This window comes from Natrix helvetica (genome assembly GCF_964273705.1).
Source record: "Natrix helvetica genome assembly, chromosome: 1".
NCBI classification, from domain to species: domain Eukaryota; kingdom Metazoa; phylum Chordata; class Lepidosauria; order Squamata; family Natricidae; genus Natrix; species Natrix helvetica.
In genome coordinates this window covers 160,187,284-160,205,087 of record NC_138548.1, presented here as the reverse complement: position 1 = coordinate 160,205,087, position 17,804 = coordinate 160,187,284, and the positions used below count along the sequence as shown (strand labels likewise).

The following is a 17,804-nucleotide window of genomic DNA, read 5'->3' as shown; positions in this document are numbered from 1 at the left end:
GACTTTATGGATTTGATGTGCATATGATTCCACTGTAAAGTACTGAGATTAAGAGTATAGAAACTGCAAAAACTTGAAGGCCATGCTGCTTGATATGAGCATTTGCTGTTCATTAATATTTTGTGTGGCCTAAAATTGGAGAGAAACTGCCTTGCACAACATCTTACAAACTTCACAGATGAATGGAGTAGTATAATTTTATTCTCCACATCACATTTGCCCTAATTTATCTAAGAACCAGTATTCAGAGTTCCCTTGTGATTTTCAAAATCAACTGAAATATAGATTCAGAATAATTATACCATATTAAAATTACATGAAAACATACCAGTGCTTTCTACCTGAAAAGGAATATTTTTAATTCTATATAAAAAGGAAAAAGATTTACTATTTGGACTTAAGTTTGTACTGAATGCTTGTACAAACTTTGTGCACACACACATATATATACATATACATATACATAAAGCAAACTTCAACTATATATTTTTTTCATAGAAAAAGTCAAGCTGTAGTTGATAGCCTTGAGTCACAATGCAACGCTTTGAGAGACATTAGAATATACAGAACAAAACAACATGGAGCATCCTAGAACATCTATTGAATGTTCGTCATTTATGCAGTGGATAACAAGGACACAGCCTCATGATTTATTGAATGAATACAGAATGCAGCATCTTACAAGTTATAGATGAGTTTCAATAGGCATAACTTCTAGACTGCTCCAAATTTATATTTTTAACTGTCTGAAAATAACTGTGAACTATCTAATAAATCAATTTATATATAGTATGGATCCCGAGAATTTAGTAGAAAATGCAGGGATATTTTTCAAAAGGCACAACTCAGTTCACATGGAAATTTGATTTGTCTTGATATGTCTAATTAGAGCCCCAGGAATTTGAAATGGCTCTTCCAATATAAGCCAAATCTCCCATTTATCTCACTGCAGGGAAAGAATGATTGGCAGATGAATTAATTTTTAAAAAAGGTGTATATCCTTATTGATTTTACTGAGGAGCGTCTGATAACCATCTAAAAATCATGAGGTCAAGTGTCCAAATCATTGGTGTTTGGTCTAATAAAGCACAATTCAAAAACAGGATAAGAAAAATAGAGGCCGCAGACAAGAAATCATGGGGAAAAACAGAAGAAGAAAAAGGAAGGCTTTTTAACCTTTATTTTTTAAAGCTCCACATTTCATGAATGGGTGGAGGGCAACATTGGCAGAAATGGGTAAATACATAAAATAAAAAATAAAGAAATGGGTAAGAGGCAAAAAGAGAAGATGAACAGGGCAAAGCAGAAAGTAAACAAACAAAAACTCCATGCTTTAAATAGTCAACTTACTGAAAATAGAAATAGCATTATTTCAATCATTATGAGCTAAGAACCCGAAAAGGATATGAATGTACCAAAATCTTGATAGCTATTTTTCTAAGAGGATTGAAAGGAGTTAACAGGTACACAGCAGACGTGGCACTGAATCGGAAAATTGCCTTCCCTCTATTCAATACTATAAATGTCTAGAAAAAAAGCAATAGAATTAATGGAGAAAATTGGATTCAGAACCTGCAAAATGGGTTCTGCATTGGTCTATCTATCATATATACAAAAGACATTATTAAAGTAGCAGTTACAAATATAGAAGGTAATTTATCTGTCCCCCCTATATAATTCTGTTCATTCATATCTATGATCAAAGCAGATACTAAGCAGATACATTTTTTTAACATGGAACCAGAGTTATGCAAGCAGATAAAAATCTAAATATTGTAGAATAAATTCAGGAGCAAAACCTAGATTTTGACAGCCTGAATAAAGCTCTTTCCTTCTATTGTAGACTAGTTTCTCACCAGCTTCAGCATCAGTAACCCAGCAGTTTCCTCCCCCACCTCAACATCTTAATCTATTGAGATCAATGGATTAGACAAGTCCAGTAATGCTGCAGAGTTCTTCACTGCCCAATAAGGAAAGCTCATTAAAAAATTTTTTTAATGAGGACATGAGTCTCAACAACTAAAAGGTACTGTATGCGTTCTTGTGAAGCTGCACTTGGTGCAATATGTATGTATGTATGTATGTATGTATGTATGTATGTATGTATGTTGTATTTGTGATGATAAATAAATAAAGGGAGACTAGTATAGATCTATTTCAAGCTATTTAGCTCTCATCAGCTAGCCATACCCTTACTGGGATTCGAACCTGGGCTGTATTACATATTAGGCAGATGTATTAGCCACTAAGCCACAGGCTCTCCTCCTTATCAGCTGAGCCAGGGAAATAGGTATGTATTTGTGTTACAACCCCTGGTATGCCCAAATATGGGAGGGAACTCACTGCTCCCCCTTTCAGTCTTTCGGCTAGCTGATGAGAGCTAAATAGCTTGAATATGGTTTTCTGCCTGGATGGTCTTTGCAGTGAGCCGAAAGACAGAAAGGGGGAGCAGTGAGTTCCCTCCCATATTTGGGCATACCAGGGGTTGTAACTTCAAGATGGCAGGTGAGATCCTGCCGAAACGTTGCAAAGACAATCTCAACCTTACACGGGAAAAGACCCGAATACAACAAAACCAGCATACCTACACCCGTGAAAATCTACGAAAACAAATATATATATATATATATATATATATATATGTGTGTGTGTGTGTGTGTGTGTGTGTGTGTGTGTGTGTGTGTGTGTGTGTGTGCGTGCGCGCGCGTGTGTGTGTGTGTGTGCGTGTGTGTGTGCGTGTGTGTTACAACCCCTGGTATGCCCAAATATGGGAGGGAGCTCACTCCTCCCTCTTTCTGTCCTTCGGCTCATCACAGAAAACCATGCAGGCAGAAACCCATATTTTTATTTTTAATGTTGCCTTTATTTATCAGCACAAATACAACACAAATATATATATGTGCTGGTTTTGTTGTATTCGGGTCTTTTCCCATGTAGGATTGAGACCCTCTTGGTGGGAGGGGATGGGGTGCTGGCTTTGTTTCAGTAAGTGGAATGATTGGTTGTGTGGTTGTATCATGATTGGTAGATTGGTGCTGATTGGTGCTGGCTGTGTGTGCATTGTTTTGTATTGTAACGGCTTGGGTGGTGGGTGGTGTTCGTTTATTGGCTAGGGCTGATTATACTTTTTTAAAATTGTTATGCTTCCAAAAATCTCTGTAAAAATGTACTCATGCAATATGTGGAGTGTTCTGTAAATCCAATATGCAGATAGGCCCTCTAATTTTACTAGAGTTTGGGAAAAATTGTAGTGAACATATTCTGCTTTCCATTTCAGATTCCCACCAAATTCCACCAATCTCAGGACATACTCTATATTTTGTAAGCAAAATGATAGGGGAACTGTGATTGTGTTCTCCATTGAAAGAAGTGAAGAAAAACTGTATATAACCTCTTCAGAGATGTATTATTTGTTGTGTAGAATTGATAAATTGAGGCATGTAACAGATACAGCGTTGGCTTAATCTTCAGGAAGTCACCTGGTAGCTCTCATCCATGAACTAAAACCCTGAATTTAAAGTTACAATTATCCTACTAAGAAATAGACAGATGGTAAGTTCGGTATCATCTGCATATTGATAGTATCTTACTCCCAATGAATCAATGACCTCTCCTCATAGTCTCCTGTATATAATGAACAGCACCAGAGGAAGGATATTCACCAGTGACTACCTGATGGCTTGATTTATATTCCCCATCCATCACAGATTGGACCTGCTCCCTCAGAAAATAAAAGGCAGCACATTTAACTCCCAGTCCTAGTCTAGACAGTCTAGCAGGATAACTAATAGTATTAAATGCCCCTGTGAGATATAAGAATTCCAGAATGGATACATTCCCTCAAAGTGTTGAAGGTCACCCACCAGAATAAAATGCATTTTCATTCCATAACTGTATCCAAACTGAGGGTATGAGCACCCTATTCGCTTCATCAGAGCTCACAGATCAAAAGGAGTCCTAGATAATATCGCTGGTGGTGCCTCAGGCACACACTTCTGATTGAATGATCAAGATTACAGAGAATGTGAGCAATGTTAACAGCAAAATCTTGTACTAATAAGTCACAAGACTTTCTCCTGCTCTTAGTTCTCCATCTAGAAGCAGTCAGGCTTAAACAAGTTCCTCCCCACACTTAAAGTCACAGGAGGTAGGCTTGACTATACAGGTATTCCTTGACTTACGACCATTCATTTAATAAAAATTCAAAGTTGTGAGAGTACTTAAAAAATGTTAAGATTGATTCTTGCATTTATGACTGCCACAGCATCCCTCTGGTCATGTGATCAGAATTGGCAACTGACATGTATTTAAAATGGTTGCAACATCCTAGAGCAGTGTTGGCTAATCTTTTCAGCACCAAGTACTGATACACTTGGTGTTCCGGTTTCTGGCATGCGTGCATGCCAGAAGACCAATCGGCCTGCTGTATGCGTGCGCTGGAAACCAGAAGCTCAGCTTCCTGGCGCACACATGAGCATCGGGTAGCTGCTCTTCCAGTTTCCAGTGCTCTCATGTGCACGAAGACCAGCTGGCCAGCATGCATGTGCGTGCTAGAAACCAGAAGAGCAATGGGCAATGGCTGGTGTGCCTGGAGAGATGGTTCTGCGTGACACTTCCAGCATGCATGCCATAGGTTCACCATCATGGTCCTAGAGCAGTGGTTCCCAAACTTTTTCAGTCCACCGCCCCCTTGGTGCTACAAACTGATCCTCAGTGTCCCTCACCCAGTGGTGGAATTCAATTTTTTTTACTACTGGTTCTGTGGGCGTGGCTGGGGGGTCATGTGACTGGGCGGTTTGCACGACGGAAGGGAGAAGTAACAGTAAAATTCAAAACTGTAACAATTAATTGCACATTTATTCAAAATCCAATTTAGTTAATGTTAATTCAACAAAATTACTGAACATGATCCAGTGATAGCAGGTTTTCAAAGTCTGATAGTCATTTATCAAGAACCTTAGTGACTAGTAACTTAGTAAACTCAGTAAAATTTAGTAACTACTTCACTGTTCAGTAAATTCTTAATGTGATGGATCGGCTTGATGAAGTGATACCAATTTCCCAATGTCTGGTTTTAAGTCACTTAGCAGAATCGATTTCTTTGCTTGGAGAGAAGTTGGATGACCACCCTGAAGCCACATTCCACCAAATATGATGTTGGAAATACAACTATCTCCTTCCCACACTCCTTTCTTATTCTCCTCTCTCTCCATCTTTTTCCCTCTCACTTTCTTTCTCCCTCCTCCCCTCTCTCACTTCTTTCCTCTTTCCCTCTCACTTCCTTCCTCTTTTTCTTCCTCTCTCTCTCCCTTCATCTCTCTTTTTCTTTCTCTCCCTCCCTCTCTGCCTTCCTCCCTCCCTCTCTCCTCCTCTCCTTGTGAAAAAAGAAATAGCTTGGCAAAAAGAAGAAACTTTTTTCTCTCCTCCTGGCTGCTCTGTTGCCTCCCCTCCCTCACCCTGGATTTTAAACTAAATGCTAGGCTCAGCTCTGCAAGGGAGAGCCCAGATGGAGGGAAATAGTTTGGGAAAAGAATTAATACCTTGGCTGGGGCATGGGGGAGGTAGCTTGAACAGAAGCAAAGGAAGACTCATTGGGCAGAGATCTGCTGGACTGTGTGGTTGAGATAAACAAGGGAACCAGGGAGCAGCAGCAGCACCACCACCTGTGCCTCTAGGCAGGCGAGGTACGAAAAGGAGTACGAAAAGCCTCTTAGCACCCCCCTGCTGCCCCCCTTGCCTCTTAGTGCCCCCCTAAGTCATCCCACCGCCCCCCAGAGGGTGGTACCACCCACTTTGGGAACCAGTGTCCTAGAGTCATGTGATCACCATTTGTGACCTACCAAAGGGTCTTCCAACAAGTAAAGGTAATGGGAGAAGCAGATTTGTTTAACAACTGTGGTGATTCATTTAATAACCATGGCAAATACTTAATAAGCACATCACTTAGGGACAGATGTTTTGGGTTCAGTTATGGTGAGAGCTACCTGTAGTTCATACTCAAGCTCAGTCGGATTATGGTACATTTTAGTCTACTTTCCCTTCACTGGCACTTCAACTGTTGCACGTCTTGTCCCATAAGTCCTAGTAAAACAAAGAACACCTGCAACTCCAATCCCAGTATAGAAAGAGGATGCTTGAGAAGAATCATACTAAGCATCCCAATTATCACCTCATGCCAGACGTCCACCAGGCACTCAGTGGAACAGCCTAGCACAGTGGTTCTCAACCTGTGGGTCGGGACCCCTTTGGGGGTCAAATGACCCTTTCACCAGAGTCGCCTAAGTCCATCGGAAAACACGTATTTTCGATGGTCTTAGGAACCGAGACACCAATTTTATGGTTGGGGGTCACCACAACATGAGGAACTGTATTAAAGGGTCACGACATTGGGAAGGTTGAGAACCACTGGCCTAGCAGATGATATGAAATTCACCAGAAACCTTCCAGAATCAATCACAATCCATTAGATCTTCAGGAAGACCTTTTTCATGGGCCCATTTACCCTGTAGTGGGTATGAGCAGTGAAAATGTCATCTGGACCAGGAAGTGATTTGACTATGTTAAAGGACTCAGTCTAATGTCATCCATATCCATAGTAATTATTCTAAGTTAAAAATGGGGTCCAATGTCTGCTGGAGTGATTATGTGCCTGGTTAAATGCTAAAAAACTCCCTCTACTTCTTCTATTCAGTGGAGTTAAAAATATTAAATCCAGTCTTTTGGAATAAAAATAAAACATCCTGCTAACTGAGTTGTATAATAAGAAAGCTTATTTTACTTTTACTTTTTGTTTAGCTCTTAGCAAAAGGGCTCTAGAATAAAGAAGTGGAATGAAGTTTTGGAAGCTACTCATTGAGCAGGATTTGATATGCATCCTCTGAGGATATAAAAACATGTATCTTACTGCTCTTGTATATTTTCTCATAGAAGAAATTAGAAGGAAAAATAATGTTCTGCTTTAAGGCTTACAATGGCCTTCTCCAAATGCTGTGTTAACATATAGGATTCCTAGAAAACGTGACCTTCCCCTTTCTGGCTATGAATTCTGGGAGATGAGCATGTGAAGGATACCAGGCTGGAGATGACCAGGCCAAAGAATTATTTTAATTTTAGTTCAATTGAAAGCAGGATTTTCTGCCTTCAAGAATTTCTTTTCTTTTCTTTTTTATAGCAGAGTCAGAATCAGGTGGCTCTAAGGCTACAGATCAAAGAGCCACCCAGATAGCTGTAGGATAGTACAGAAACCAAATCAAACATTTACATCCTTACTGGTATGAAAAGAACTAAACCGGAGGGCAATTGCTAAACAGATTCAATCATTTAAAAACACTGATTCTATAAAATGAAGATTTGTTGCAAATGTCATGTAATTTTTGTTAAATATTTTTTCCCCAATTGTTTTCCTTCAGTTGTGCAAATACAAAAGATATAATAAAACTGCTTCACAATAATGGGGCGGGGGTATGGAATAACGTGTTTACAGTATTGTAGTATTTTCTCCAAGTAATGCTTTAGTTCAGTGGTGGGATTCAAAAATGTTTACTACCGGTTCTGTGGTTTGGTGGGTGTGGCATGGCTTGGTGGGCATGGCAGGGGAAGGATACTGCAAAATCTCCATTCCCTCCCCACTCCAGGGGAAGGTTACTGCAAAATCCCCATTCCCTCCCGATCAGCTGGGACTTGGAGGCAGAGAATAGATGGACCAGAGCCAGTCAGAGGTGTCTTTTACCGGTTCTCCAAACTACACAAAATTTCCACTAGCGGTTCTCCAGAACTGGTCAGAACCTCCTGAATACCACCTGTGCTTTAGTTGTGAGCATAAATGAAGAAAAGTAGTAATCCATATTTAGGAGATAATAATCTGAGGTATAGAAGTTGTCCTCCAATATACTGATTAAAAAGGACTCTGCAGAATTCCACCCACCCACCCCACTTCCCAAATTTTGAGTTAAAATCCCAACAGAGGACTCACTTTTTTGTTAATGTAATATGGGTCCAGGTCCTCCAATGGCTCAGACACCATCCCCGGAGGTATGTCTCCATATATAAAGGGCAGGGATTTGCCAGCTTCCAAATCGCTATTCGGTTTTGGTCCATTTTCATCATCATCGACGTCTTTGCGCTCTTGCTTGGACTTCTTCGCCTTTTCCTCGGCAATGCGTTGTTCGATAGCTGCCAGTGACTCTTTCGTAAAATAGTGGAAGCTGTCAGGTCCTGGTGGTACCAGCACTGACTGTGCCATCTTTTCATCCTGCAGCTCTTAATTACAAATGTGCCCCATGCATAAAAAAATGCTAGGATACAGAAAAACATAATGCAAAAAATTAGTGTCATGCTCTCCGGATCAACACAGAAATGCTTGCTTATTATTTTCTTCCGGGACGGCTAGGTTACAAATGGGAGAATAGGCTTTCTTGTCCATTTATTTATTGATTTTCTTAGCAATCATTTTCCTTCCTCTTTCTTATATCTTTTAAACGAATCAAATCCATTCTCGGGAAAATCAGCTTTCTTATGAACAGCAATACATTGGCAATGATGTAAGGAATGTTCTGCACCGAACACATTATTTTCCTTTTTAAAAAAAAATAATAATAGTGTACAACAGCATTGTTTGCAATGCAGAGCACAAGTGAGCAACCATATTTTAGTTTACAATGTTGTGTAAATACAGCCAGAGTATTTTATTAGGACATTTCTAAATGCCAGCATTTCTGTCTGTCTGAATTCAGTGTAAAATAGTGATCTATTTGGTGATTAGAACCTGACAAGCACAGCAGGGGTGGGTTCTGGCCGGCGTTACTGCCGGTTCGCTCGTTCATGTGCCGAATGCGAGCTGTACGTGCATGCACAGTTCAATAGAAATTGTTCTGTGCATGCGCAGAACTAAAAAAATGATGGCGGTGGCAACGACGGCAACCAGAGAACCAGTTCGGAGGAGTGTCCAGCCTGGGTCGCTGCTGGTTCTGCGACCCAGCCCGGCATGCCACTACCGGTTTGGCCGAACCGGGCTGAACCCATAGGAACCCACCTCTGAAGCACAGGCATATTTATATATCTGTACCTGCCAGAGTACAGCCAGCCAGTAACTGATCACAATAATTCCAGGATATTAAATGAGTATCTCATTTAACACCTTCCAGCCTAAGTCAAAACATATTTTCTGTACCCTTATAATAATTGCTGGTATTCCTTGGTTTATACCAGGGGTGTCCAAACTTGGGAACTTTAAGACTTGTGGACTTCAACTCCCAGAATTCCCCAGCCAGCCATGCTGGTTGGGGAATTCTGGGAGTTGAAGTCCACAAGTCTTAAAGTTCCCAAGTTTGGACACCCCTGGTTTATACAGTCCCCTCCCCATTGCAAACCTCTGTCGCCTTTAACATTTCTAATGCTGACATACCAGCAATTCTACATTTCCTTTGCTAACAATCATGATCAGATCCTGGAAGGTGGGAAGGTGGAGTGGATAAAAATCCCTCCAATTAGAACTCAGATAATCGTTATAGAAGTAAAGCAGTAATAACCATGGAATTTTGCAATTGATGTACTCTGGAAAACCTACTGCCTAATTTCAGCCAGTGGAAGTTAGAGTAAAAGGCAATATGTGATGGAAAAGTGAAGCGTAATAAAATATTTGATTAATTTGATATATCTGGATGATACCATAAATAGAAAACATTTAAGTTGGATCTAGTAGATCCACTGATTCCGATTGGTCTGCTCTGCAAATGTTTAAGTTAGATTCAAGTCACCTTTTGGTTGGCGATTCAATCGTAAGGGGTGTAAATTTAGGAAAGGATATGGAGGTTTTAAAAGAGGTCAGGTGTCTGCCAGGTGCTACTGCCAGCAGAGACAAGAGACGTATTCTTAAGATAGTCAAGAATGCAAGTAAGGACTGTGACGTTGATGCTATTATACATCTTGGCACAAATGATCTGTCCCAAAAAGATGTACTTTCTGTGAAGAATGATTTCGAGAGCTTGGGGTATGAACTTAGTAGTTTAGGTTGTAGGCTTATCTTTTCACAGGTTTTACCAGTATGTAAGGAACAAAAAGGGAAGGGCCAGCGTGTAGCAGAGTTTAATGTGTGGCTAAAGGAGTGGTGTAAAAGGGAAGGTTTTGGTTTTATTAGTCATGATGCCTGCAGCTGGTCCAATGAAAAACTGTACAAAAGAGATGGTTTGCACCCATCCAAGAAAGGGACTGAGTTACGTGGCATTAAATTCACAGAATTTCTGGATAAACATTTAAACTGAACAGCGGGGACAGATAATTAATTGATATAGAACATTTCTGTCTCCAGCAATCTAAAACTCATAGGGTTATCAGTGTATGTAACATAGATGTTTGTGCGGGTAAGATTATCACTCCTGCTGTCAAGCAAAACCAAGCATTTAATAGTGAGTGCCATGCCATGTGCATGAATCATACAAGTGGCAAGAAAATAGGGGCAGTCAGGCATAACACAGGTTATGTTAACAGTACACACAGGGTCAATCAAAATGGACTCAAATGTCTATACGCCAATGTACAGAGTATGAGGAATAAACAGGGTGAATTAGAAATTCAGGTAAATGAGGGCAGATATGATATTGTTGCCATTACAGAAACTTGGTGGGATGAAACCGACAAATGGAACATACAGCTAGAAGGATTTAAATTATTTAAAAGAAATAGACCAAATAAAAGAGGAGGTGGAGTTGAACTATATATAAGAAATAACTACATCTCTACAGAAATAGAGCACAACAATGATGAGAACTATCTTGAATGCATTTGGGTCAATATTAAAGGTTTGGGGGGAAATGACATTGCCATAGGTCTATACTACAGGCCACCCAACCAAGCAGAGGAAGTAGATGAACTTTTTGCTAGTCAGCTAACTAAGGTATGTAGGAAGCACACCACAATAGTAATGGGGGATTTTAACTACCCTGACATTAACTGGAAACAAACTCTGCACCAAGTGGAAGATCCAACAGGTTCCTAACGAACCTAGCAGACAACTTTGTTTCCCAAAAAGTAGAGGAGGCAAAAAGGGGATCGGCCATATTAGACTTAATTCTCACTAACAGAGAGGAAATGATAGAAGGTGTTGAAGCCATAGGAACCCTGGGGGCAAGTGACCATGCAATATTGGAATTCAATATTATGCAAACACAAGTAGTAGAACAAAGTCAAACTAGAGTATTGGACTTTAAGAGAGCTAATTTCAGTAAACATAGAGAGAGCTTGGGAAGAATTCCATGGATGAGAATCCTCAAGGGGAAAACAACTCAAGAAGCTTGGGAAATTTTGAAAAATGAGATTACAAAAGCTCAGTCTAGCACAATATCAATGAAGAAGAAAAATAACAGCTTCCAAAAGAAACCAGCATGGCTGCATAAAGAATTCTCTGAAAGACAAAAAAGTTAAGTATAAAAAGTGGAAAGAGGGGGGCATAACAAAAGCAGAATATCAGGAAATAGCCCGAGCCTGTAAAGATGAAGTAAGGAAAGCTAAGACTCACAATGAAGAAAGCTTGCCACAAAAGTAAAAAATAACAAAAAAAAAAAAGCTTCTTCCAACATGTTAAAAACAAGAAAAAGGTTAAGGAAACAATTGGTCCATTGCTGGGAGAAAGTGGCAAGAACGGAGAAAGCAGAACTATTTAACTCATTTTTTGTATCTGTCTTTACACAAATGGATAAAACAGTCCAACCTATCAAAAGCAGCACCACAAAAATCAGATTAGGAACACAAATTGAAATAGGGAAGAAAATGGTTAAGTGAGCACCTGTCTATCGTAGACGAGTTCAAATCACCAGGACCGGATGGATTACATGCCGGGGTTCTGAAGGAACTGGCAGATGAGATCTCAGAACCACTGAACTATATCTTTCAGAGATCCTGGAGCACCGGGGAACTGCCAGAGGACTGGAAAAGAGCTGATGTGGTTCCCATCTTCAAAAAAGGAAAAAAAAAAATGATCCAGGAAACTATAGACCTATCAGCCTGACCTCAATACCAGGAAAGATTCTGGAAAAGATAATCAGGCAACGAATTAGCGAACACCTAGAAGTAAACAAAGTAATAGCCAAAAGTCAATATGAGTTTGTCAAAAACAGATCATGCCAGACTAATCTTATTGCATTCTTTGACAAAGTGACAACATTAGTGGACCAGAGGAATGCTGTTGATATAGTTTACTTGGACTTCAGTAAGGCATTTGATAAGGTAGACCATAACCTACTACTAGATAAAGTAGAAGAATGTGGGTTGGACAGCATCACCACCAGATGACTGGCTGACCAACCGCAGTCAATGTGTAGTCCTCAATGGAACTGCATCTTCATGGAGGGAAGTATGCAGTGGAGTACTGTACCCCAAGGCTCTGTTTTAGGCCCAGTACTCTTCAACATCTTCATCAATGATTTGGATGAGGGAATAAATGGGGAACTCATCAAATTTGCAGATGACACCAAGCTGGCAGGAATAGCCAACACTCCAGAAGACGGGCTTAAGATGCAGAAGGATCTTGGTTTTAAAGAATTTTATTGGTTTTTAAAATTTATGGGAAAAGGGTGGGTGGATATAGAAAAAAAATTTTGGTAGCTCCATCGTGCTAGAGGTAGGAATCTCCCCAATTCTCACAACTTTTACAGAAAGGAAAAAAAAACCCAAAAGATAAAAGATAAGCAGAAACAGCATCTTATTATACATTGTATCAACCATGTGTTCAATCATCTCTTTTGCCACTTTCTAATATATCAACATTACAATGATATTCCAGATATATTTATTTTTGTGACCTGAGTCTTTCCATTATTGTTCCCTCCCCCCTGTCCCCAGGCGGAACCGCAGCCCCTCCCTCCTTCATGTCTTGTGTATTGTCGCCTTTTTCACTACTTCTTATATTTCTAGATGCAGAAGGATCTTGACAAACTTGAACATTGGGCACTATCTAATAAAATGAAATTCAATGGTGAAAAGAGTAAGGTTCTACATTTAGGCAACAAAAACAAAATGCATAGGTACAGTATAGGTGGTACCTTGCTCAATAGTAGTAACTGTGAAAGGGATCTTGGAGTCCTAGTGGACAACCATTTAAATATGACCCAGCAGTGTGCAGCAGCTGCCAAAAAAGCCAACACAGTTCTAGGCTACATAAACAGAGGGATAGAATCAAGATCACGTGAAGGGTTAATACCACTTTATAATGCCTGGGTAAGGCCACACTTGGAATACTGCATTCACTTTTGGTCGCCACGATATAGAAAAGACGTGAAGACTCTAGAAAGAGTGCAGAGAAGAGCAACAAAGATGATTAGGGGACTGGAGACTAAAACATATGAAGAACGGTTGCAGGAACTGGGTATGTCTAGTTTAATAGAAAGAAGGACTAGGGGAGACATGATAGCAGTGTTCCAACATCTCAGGGGTTGCCACAAAGAAGAGGGAGTCAAACTATTCTCCAAGGCACCTGAGGGTAGAACAAGAAGCAATGGGTAGAAACTAATCAAGGAGGGAAGCAACTTAGAACTGAGGAGAAACTTCCTGACAGTTAGAACAATTAATCAGTGGAACAGCTTGCCTCCAGAAGTTGTGAATACCCCAACACTGGAAGTCTTTAAAAAGATGTTGGATAGCCATTTGTCTGAAACGGTATAGGGCAGTGATGGCAAACCTTTTTTGGCTCGCGTGCCACAAGTAGGGGGAGCGCAGAGGGGTCGAGTGCGGGCGTGCCACACCCATAATGCAACGTGCGACCCCCCCAGTGCGCATGCGCACACAACACACAACACCCCCCCATTTTTACATTTTTTTACCCTCCCCAGGCTCCAGGGGCTTTATAGGAGCCTGGGGAGGGCGAAAAGAGCCTCCCCCGACCCCCCGAGGCCCTCCGAAGTCTTCAGGGAAGCCTCCGGAGTGCTTAAAACCACCTTCCGAGCAAACCGGAAGTTACTTCTGGGTTGCTCGGAGGGTCGTTTTAAGCGCTCCGAAGGCATCAGGGAAGCCTCGGATGGTCCCTGAAGCCTTCGGAGCGCTTAAAACCATCCTCCGAGCAAACCGGAAGTTACTTCCGGGTTGCTCGGAGGGTCGTTTTAAGCGCTCCGAAGGCATCAGGGAAGCCTCGGACGGTCCCTGAAGCCTTCGGAACACTTAAAACCACCCTCCGAGCAACAACTTCCGGTTTGCTCGGAGGGTGGTTTTAAGCACTCCGGAGGCATCAGGGAAGCCTCGGACGGTCCCTGAAGCCTTTGGAACACTTAAAACCACCCTCCGAGCAAACCGGAAGTGACTTCCGGGTTGCTTGGAGGGTGGTTTTAAGCGCTCCGAAGGCATCAGGAAAGTATCGGACGGTCCCTGAAGCCTTCGGAACGCTTAAAACCACCCTCCGAGCAAACCGGAAGTGACTTCCGGGTTGCTCGGAGGAGGTTTTAAGTGCTCCGAAGGCATCAGGGAACCCTCAGACGGTCCCTGAAGCCTTCGGAATGCTTAAAATGACCCTCCGAGCAAACTGGAAATGGGTTGCTAGGAGGGTCGTTTTAAGCGCTCCGAAGGCATCAGGGAAGCCTCGGACAGTCCCTGAAGCCTTCGGAACGCTTAAAACGACCCTCCGAGCAACCCGGAAGTCACTTCAGGGACCGTCCCTGAAGCCTCCCAGGGGGGCGGGGGAGGCTCTTTTCACCCTCCCCAGGCTCCTATAAAGCCTCTGGAGCCTGGGGAAGGCGAAAAATAGCTTTTAAAAAGGTGAACTCAGCTGGCCAGCGCGGGCATGTGCGCTGGCCAGCTGACAGGGCAGTGCCTCGCGTGCCCTGATAAATGGCTCCGCATGCCACTTGTGGCACGCGTGCCATAGGTTCGCCATCACGGGTATAGGGTTTACTGCCTAGGCTGGGGGTTGGACTAGGAGACCTCCAATGTCTCTTCCAACTCTATTGTATTGTATTATATTGTATCTTCTGTTTATTCCATTTTCTCCTTTGTATAACATATCACTCTATATACATATCTTGTTATGATAAGAATTATGATTTATTCAGGTTTAACTAACTGAGTTAAAACTGCTAAAATTCAAATACAGAACTCTACATTCACTCTACGTGCTTAACTGGTTACTAAATTGATTCATATATTGGTCTGAATAGTACACTGAACAAGTAATATTTCTGAATTTCTAGGCAGTTGGTGAGAGAACATTTTTTGTGCATAAGCAAATAAACCAATATTCAACTTTTATCCCTCTCACTTTCAAACAAAGTCTCATAATTTTAAGGCAGTAATATTACACCCCAAATACATCAGTTAATATGTCCACAGATCACACCCAATTAAACGTTTCTGTTTGTAGCATGTGCACTGATCTTAGTTGTTATTTAGGACATCTGGCCAGGTTTTAACTAGTATTAAAAGCTTCCTGACATAAATTGGCACATGCGGAATGATTAGTGTCCGATCATGAAAAAGTATAACTGACACAGGAAGAATACATCCCAAGAAATTGGGAATACCTAGCTAACATCTTACCAAGCAAATTGGTGAAGTGGTCTAGAGCAGTGGTTCTCAACCTGTGGGTTGGGACCCCTTTGGGGGTGGAACGACCCTTTCACAGGGGTCACCTAAGACCATCGGAAACACATATTTTCTGTTCTAGCTGGGAGAACGCGGGTGGACAAACGGAGGCGAGCCAGGACTTCAAGTTAACTAACAGTTTAATTCTAATAGGTTGCCAAACGCGGCACTTCACATTTCGTGCGTCTCAGCTAATTGGCAACAGCTGAGCCCTGTTTGACAGCTCTTTATATATGCCGGCTGTCAAATAGGTAACCAATCAGGGACGAATACAGCGCCCCCTAGTGAAACGGACCAGAGGGAAAACTATAGTACACAACACTCCTTCACACTTAGAATGCGCATGTGTAGTTTTCTAAGTAGCCCGGGCGGCGCCAGACCTGTCCTGATCTTCTTAGTACGCCGTCTGCCGCTGAAACTGGAGCTTTGCTCCCTGTGGCCTGTGGCCCAGCCACCTCGGACTCCGTCGATGCTGGAAACTCATGGGGAAGAACAGGTAAGACTAATGGTGGTTTTTCTATAGTCTTATTTGGCCGCTTGGGGGAAGTAGACCGGGAACTTGCCGCATGTTTCCCCTGGGTTAGGGCTGCTTGTCTATTGGGTAGGACCTGCGGCTCCGCCCTGTCTGAAGTTATTTGCCTATTTCTAAGTTGGTTGATATGGCGCCTCCAGACTCTGCCTTCCTCTACCTCTACCAGGTACGAGCACGGACCCATGACCCTCCTGACTATACCAGGGACCCATAGTGGGTGGCCAGAGTAATTCCTTGCGTATACTGGCATGTTTATTGTGAACCCCTTGAGCTGACTGTGTGAGTCCAACGGCCTATCCAGGGTATATTCTGGGTGTAACCTATCTAAGGTTGTCCTAATGCGCCGACCCATTAACAGTTCAGCCAGGCTTTTATTGGTTGCGGTGCATGGTGTGGCATGCTGCCACAAGATATATTTGTCTATGTCTTCTTGCCAATTCAGGGGCCCAAACCTCGCTAAGGCCTCTTTCGCCGAACGGACCGCGCGTTCAGCCACGCCATTGGCCGCTGGGTTGAAGGGGGCTACAGATGCATGCCTGACCCCCAACCGGGCAATGAAAGTGTCTAGTGCAGCTGCTGCAAACTGAGGCCCGTTGTCAGATACTACTAGGTCAGGTAAACCATGGGTAGCGAATACCCATCTTAACACCTTGATAATAGCAGGGGCAGTTGTGGCGGATAACAGGGAAATCTCGACCCATTTAGAAAAAGCATCAACAATAACAATAAACGTTTGGCCCTTAACTGGGCCCGCCAAGTCCATATGTATTCTGGACCATGGAGCTCTGGGCTGTTCCCAATTTTGGATTGGGGCTTTGGGACAGGCTGGCCTGGTTTCCTGGCACTGTGAACAGCCAGCAACCCACCGAGCAATGTCCTGGTCCATGACCAGCCACCACGCATAGCTCCGGCCCAGTGACTTCATCCGGACTATGCCCGGGTGGCCGTCGTGAAGTGTTCTCAGCACCACTTCTTGGAGGGAGCCTGGAATGACGACTCTGAAAATGTTATAAAAGTTCAAAAGACCCAGTAAGGCTTGTAGCTCGGCTTTTGTGGTAGGCGTTGGAGCTTGACTAATAGCCAGTACTTTCTCAGGGGTAGGATGAATTCCTCTCTTGTCAATTAAAAAACCCAAAAATTCGACGTGGCACTGCGATCTGACACTTGGTTGTTTTTAGTTTTAATCCAACCTCACGGAAACGCCGAAGTACGGTACGCAGGCGAGCCAGGAGGTTGGTCAGGGAACAGGCCGATACCACGACGTCATCAAAATAGGAGACGATGCCCGGTATCCCTTGTAGCAGCCTTTCCATTAAATTCTGGAAAAGTCCAGGTGCCACGCTGACTCCAAATTGGAGCCTGTTACACTTTAACGCACCCCTATGCGTTACAATAGTCTGGGCTTCAGCAGTTGCTTCATCGACAGGCAACTGCTGATAGGCCTGGGCTAAGTCTAGATTTGCAAATATAGTTCCCTGCCCCAGAGAGTGCAACAAATGCTGCACCACGGGCACCGGGTATGCGCTTTGCTGTAAGGTTCTATTCAAAGTACATTTAAAATCAGCGCAGATGCGCACAGAGCCGTCATTCTTAATCAGGGTCACAATAGGTGTTTCCCAACGGGCGTGGTCAATAGGCTCTAGTACCCCTTGGGCCAGTAACCTGTCTATTTCTGCGTCAACTTTAGGTTTTAATGCAAACGGTACCCTACGCG

General features: G+C 42.5%; 1 protein-coding gene across 2 annotated transcripts in view; it reads right to left on the bottom strand.

Moving 5' to 3' along the window:
• The window catches only part of LOC309383948 (sodium channel protein type 2 subunit alpha), a 91,514-nt gene that overhangs the window by 52,853 nt on the left and 20,857 nt on the right, over positions 1 to 17,804 (bottom strand). For both annotated transcript variants that reach the window (XM_081937035.1, XM_081937036.1), the window contains exons 2-3: positions 7,973 to 8,294; positions 1,409 to 1,526 (exon numbers count right to left, since the gene is read on the bottom strand). In XM_081937035.1, coding sequence (XP_081793161.1) covers positions 1,409 to 1,526; positions 7,973 to 8,242 — 388 coding nt within the window. In that variant the 5' untranslated portion in view covers positions 8,243 to 8,294. The remainder of the gene's footprint in view (positions 1 to 1,408; positions 1,527 to 7,972; positions 8,295 to 17,804) is intronic.